Consider the following 6,000-nt stretch of genomic DNA (forward strand, 5'->3'; position numbering starts at 1 on the left):
AACCTATATAACGAGACGTAACTCGAAGGTCACTAAATTTCAAATTTCAGCGACTCAGAAGTTGTCCTTGTAACGCAGGGACTCAGTTCAAAGACCCGACCCGACCCGGCTCGGCCAGACCCGACCCGGCTCGGACAGACCCGACCCGACTCGACTCGACTAGATTCGGTTTGACACATTAAAGTAGCTGGAAGTGACTTGACTCCGGATCACAAACTGAAATATACTCGTTGCAACTCTGCCATAAAACTGCCTCCATTTTAAGTAGCGAGCGTTGCTAATCGTTCAATCCAGAATGTATGTAATTAAGATACTTCTTTGGTTTTGCCTGCCAGGAAGACATATATTGTTCTTATATAGGGTACTGGTTGCATGCAACAAGGTAGACAACGACACAAGGGCGTAGGAACCGGGGGGCTGGGGGGCGCCAGCCCCCCAGTGAAAAATATGGGGGACGGAAGTATCATTCCGCCCCCCGCTCCGCAAGTCAGAAAACCCCTTTTTCATTTCCAAATGAGAAAAAAATCTCATTTGGAGCACCAAATTGCATTTAAGGCCAGGTGAAAATGCAAAATTCTTTACAAAATGGAGTGGGAGTTGAAGTGTGCTATATTGCACCAAATTGCATCTGAGGCCACCTGGAAATGCAAAAAAATTCCAAAGGGGAGGGGGACACCCCCTCCCCTTAGACCCCTCCCCCAGGCCGGCCATCAGTCTTCAGCCCCCCCACTCAAAAGTACCTTCCTACGCCACTGCAACGACATATAAACAGACAGACATAGCCTACATGTACCTTATAACCATATAATTACTTTACCCGTTCGAGAATGTTATCGCAAATGTAAAGTATTAATTATACCAAGAAGCTATAGACAATATAGCATAAGAAGATCATTTTTCTTGTTCCATCTGCAATCAACTGATCGACCTGGAGGATAGGGGGTGGGGGAGGGTGACTGAGAGGAATTCGCGGGCGGGCTATGGAATTGCTACTCTGGCTCAGTGCCGATCCAACTGGCGGGGCTGGAGTAGAAACGGTCAATCCGCTCCCTGGGCGGCACGCAACAGGGTTGGACATGAGTGGTAACACTCTTGTGTTCTATATATATATATATATATATATATATATATATATATTCTCTGTGTAGTACAAGGCCACCTGATTAACTCTACAGTTCTTAATCTAGCCTATATAGTGAAAAAATGAACTATCCACGTCTTACCTTAAAAACGTTTCCGATCCAACACCTTCTGCATTTCTTTGGACAGCTTTCCACGATTTCTCCAAACTAAATTTTTGTCTGGCGGTAAGAGGTAACCTGGGATCTGTTGGGGGTAACGGCGGTGGTTCACATAGGGAACCATTCATACCATTCGAGCCCAGTTTGCCCTCGTTAGAAGGTCCACATCCCATTGTTTTCGTTTCCTTATTTGAAACAATAATGTGGTAATTATACAGCAACAACAAAAGGAAAACAGGTCTGTGTGAACACAGATGCAGGAAAGGTTTCTTAAGTCATGTTAAAATAAAAAGATTCATTCCGAAACAGAGTACCATTTGAATCATCTTTTTTTTCCATTTCCTCTGCGTCGATTCTGTTAAAATAAATCTCACTAATTATTAACAAATTTCTTCCATTCTTTGTATCCATTTACTGCCATAAATTATTCTCCATCATCATCATCATCATATGTTACGAACACGTTAATGTTTTCCCCTTCGCTAATCAAGATTGCTGACTTTGTGCGTAGTAATAGTAACAGTCACTATGCAGTACCGCAGCAAACGTCTCTAGAACGCAGATATCCATGCCGGTTGACTTGATATCATTTATTTTCAATATACGGCAGGGCTATGCGTGATTCCCAGAAACAGTATACGAACCAATTCGTTCGCTTGCACTTCAAATATTCTCTACCGTCAATTCAGAATTTCCCACGCTATCTCACGGAGATGAATGTACACCGCCTCAGCACGAGTAATTTATAATAACGTGTCGCTAAATGCAGTAAACTGCGACAAACATCGCTATTGCACTTCGCCGATGGTTTTAATCAAATGAATATCTTTAATATATATATATATCTATATATATATATGTGGAGGGGGAAGATTGACGTTCAAAAAGCTGTCGTTGACCTTGTGGGATAGTTATATGTGTATATGCGTGTCACTCCGAGTGTGAGTGTGTGTGTGTGCATTTCTAATCAGCATTATTCTCTGTACGCATCCTTGAGAAAGGACCTAGTAAAGCTGTTGGAAAACAAAACGTTTCACAAAATTACAAAGACTAGTATTTTCTATAAGAAGATTAAAAGCTACCGAATCAATAAACCAAAAAAAATTGTGTAATAAACTTTTGGCTCTCACTGGACTTTTGTGATCTTTTGTATATCTTTGACGATTTTCTTATCTGTTTTCTGGTCTCCTTTTTTTTGTCCGAAGTATAAACCACTATATGATTCTTGATCCGTTTAGGAATAGCACATCGAATGAAAATAGATCCCAGCATGGATCGAGAATAGTTATCCTTGGTTCAAATCCACCGACACAACTGAACAAACAGCGTTCAAAGATCAACTTCATAGCACACACGCGTATCCATGGAAACAAGGTAACACATAACCAAAAAAGAATATATTACAAGTATATTTCTTTATATGCTTGTGGTTATATGTTCTCAAGCTTGTATAGGAAACCTTCAGTCAACAGTGGAAACTGTTAATTTAACATCCGTTCCTACAAATTCATGTGTTCCTTTTAATATATATATATATAAAGAAACATGTAGCTAATTTACCACACGTGTAGTGCACTCCTACGTACAGAAACGTTCCACTCTACTACCAAGGCAAAATGCTTGGATGTATATAATACTATAAACTATTCCCACTTGGATTGGCAAACGATTAGGCTTTCACGACGTTATGAAATGATCCCGCCTTCCTGTCCTCGACTCAGATATCAAAATCCTTTTAACTATGAAATGTAAGAAAATACCATATGATATATCAAACGAGAATGGCCAATCCGTTTGTTGTGGTAGTTTTCACGTATAAAATACTAATGATGAATCCGCAGCGCTTCCAGTTGTATAAATATACTGTCATAATATTTATATACGGAGTCTTTGAAGAATCATTCAAAGGCTTATCAATGACTGGAACAGGAAAATAAGCTGTAATGCAAGTAAAGACGTAATGATGTATTTAGAATGTTCTTAAATATGTCAGAATCATCTTCGACGAGAAGGATCAGGGCTGACAGTGAGGAGAGGGGGGGGGGGGGGGTCTGGTGGGAGGGGGGCAAGTTGGATGGAGGGTGGAGAGTCTCATCGACCGGAAGCTTTATGTTTATACTAGTGATATAAATTTCAATACAATATGGACTTCATCAATGTACAGTATATATTAATATGATGTCTAAGGTTTCCTTCGTCTCCAGGTGTCCAATATGTTGTAATTACTGGGTTATACTTGGTGGTTGAAATTGAATGAATATTTGCATTCATGCTTGTTATGAAAGGGGGGGGGGGGGGTGGTATCCAACCGTTATATATATCTCCGAATCAGTTTGAATATCGCAAGCAGACAATATATTATTTCTCAGATATTCTCCCTAGTCGAAATATCCGAATAAAATATAGATTACTTAATTAAATAATTTGCATAATACACGATCTTAATACAGGAGCGTTCGGTTGTTCTATGTTTTAGCAGAGAGTTCAGTTTAACAGCTCCATTGATGCATGAGCAAAGTGTCCGTTGTTTCGCCTCTAGGTGTAACAGCTCCCTGGTTTTAGTTATATTTACAGAGGAAAGTAAAATTAATAGATTATTACAATTGAATTATTCTTGATGAATGGTCAGTAAAGATTACCATAGAAATTTTGATCAAACTGCTTTACCCCCCGTCTAAACTTGTGCTATTCAGTACGCACTTCATTGCTCATTTCTATAATTAGTGCAAACTCACAAAGATTGGTTTCATAATAGCAATACGTTTTTTATTAATAACTATAATAACGGATTTGATATCATACGAAAATACGCGGAAATGATAAATAACACGAACATTGACTCACTGTGACAGAAATAGGTCATCGGCCTAGTTCATTTTGTTTAGTGTTCAGCTTATTCCCTAGGCTGAAGTGTATGAGTGGCATGATCGACAGATAAACCTAGATGTTCTTAGTTAAAAAAAAAAATTACTATTTTTTTTGCTTCTTTAAGTCTACAAAGTTAGTCCTCATTTAAATGTACTAATTTAACCGCCTTCACATTTGATATAGCTTTCTTTTACAAATTAACAGAGCTAATTAATAATTACTATTTCAGTCTCACATCGATCTGACCTAGGGATTTGTAAGGGAAATAAACATCAATCAGGTTTCCCACGATGACACAAGAATTTACACCAACATAGTGAGACCATTACATCAGCATGATATGAGCATTATATCAACATAGTCAGAACATTTCATCAACATGGTGGGATCATTTTATCAACATGGTGAGCTTATTATATCAGCATAGTTACATCATTGTCCGTAAATTGTTGGGTTTAAAGGTTGTTGAATAAAACTCATCAAATAGCCGACTACATGAAAAAATGGGCACCGCTTAGCCTTGACATCTTACGAAGTCACGTTTGTTTGTATAACAGTAAATAATCACAAACATGAAGTGTAAGAGGCGTTTCAGTCGGGTAAGTAGAACAAAAACTCTCATTATATCAAATTCGTTTTACTGATTCCATCAGCAAGAAAGACGGACTTCTGGTTCAGCTATAAAGAAACAAGTGGTGGTTTTGGGGAGGTTGGGGGGGGGGGTGGGTGGGTGGGGGTTAGACACAAGAGTTATCAGTTACAATGTTTTCCTTTTCTTCTGTTAAGAAGACATTAATAACATGTGATCCACGTATCTTCACTCTAAAAGAATATTAACACGCTGACGTAATTTTTTATCGCGATCTTAGCAATAAATCACTGAACTTGACATTAAAATCCTGGAGACCGTTGAAATAAAACAAGCGGTTTCTGTTTGATCGTCATGGTTTGCAGCAACTGCCAGCGACGTAGCCAGGAATTTGAAAGGGGGGGGGAGCACTTTTTGCGATTGATATAGATTTTCAAAGTTGTAGGCACGACTATCTGACGGAGCGCCACCATCGGTTGGCGCGGAGCGTACAAGAAAATTTTTGGTTTTACAAACCCCCCAGATGGCCGGAAACGGCCCTTCCCGAGTGTTCATTCTGGTTCCCTGGCCTCTTGCTAACTTGAGACACCTCATTCAATATCACTTTTAAACCCAAAAAACAAACGAGTTAAAATAGTACGTAGTTCAATACTACATAATGTATTAAAATTAGCAAGGTACATGTACAGGGTAGTCTTACTTTTTAACTTCTGATACTTGTAGATACAAAGATAGGCCAGAAATGTCTTTGATACAACTATAGCTAGTAGTTGTCTTTGAATAAGAGAAGGCGAGAGCTATCCGACGATTGCCATCTGATGCAAATTTCTCAACTGTTTTCTCAACAAAAAATATTATCTGCGTAAACGGGTTCTTAACTACATGTTAAAAAACTGACAAGATCGGATCCTACTGTCTTTTTCGGCTGGTTGAGTGTCGAATGAAACGGCACGCGATAGAAATGACAGCCTAGATGACAGAAGAATAGGTCACCTAATTTAGCCATATTCTTGCTACGTTCATTTCAATAGTTTTTCCTGTCTATAGACTCTTAAACTCGTCCAGCAAGCTTATCGATTTGAATTATGGGTGTTTTTAAAAAAAAAAGATAACTTGGGCAAAAAAAGTCTAGGCCCGGGCCCACAGTGCTACATACTGGCTACGCCCCTGATCACGGATATCATATTATCAGCAGATTTTGTTTCCTGTTTGAATTCCTTTACATATTCTTTTCCATAATATATCAGAAAGACAAACATAGTGCTCTTTTACAATTTTTCCAGTAGGATGATTCTTGTTTAT

General features: G+C 38.8%; 1 protein-coding gene across 1 annotated transcript in view; it reads right to left on the bottom strand.

The window, feature by feature from the left end:
- Positions 1-3,048, bottom strand: part of LOC139971531 (globin-like) — a 57,025-nt gene extending 53,977 nt beyond the window's left edge. The window contains exon 1 of the mRNA XM_071978089.1: positions 1,224-3,048. Within this exon, the coding sequence (XP_071834190.1) occupies positions 1,224-1,414 (191 nt within the window). The 5' untranslated portion in view covers positions 1,415-3,048. The remainder of the gene's footprint in view (positions 1-1,223) is intronic.
- Between the last annotated feature and the right edge of the window lie 2,952 nt (positions 3,049-6,000).

This window comes from Apostichopus japonicus, chromosome 8, assembly GCF_037975245.1.
Source record: "Apostichopus japonicus isolate 1M-3 chromosome 8, ASM3797524v1, whole genome shotgun sequence".
Lineage (NCBI taxonomy): Eukaryota > Metazoa > Echinodermata > Holothuroidea > Aspidochirotida > Stichopodidae > Apostichopus > Apostichopus japonicus.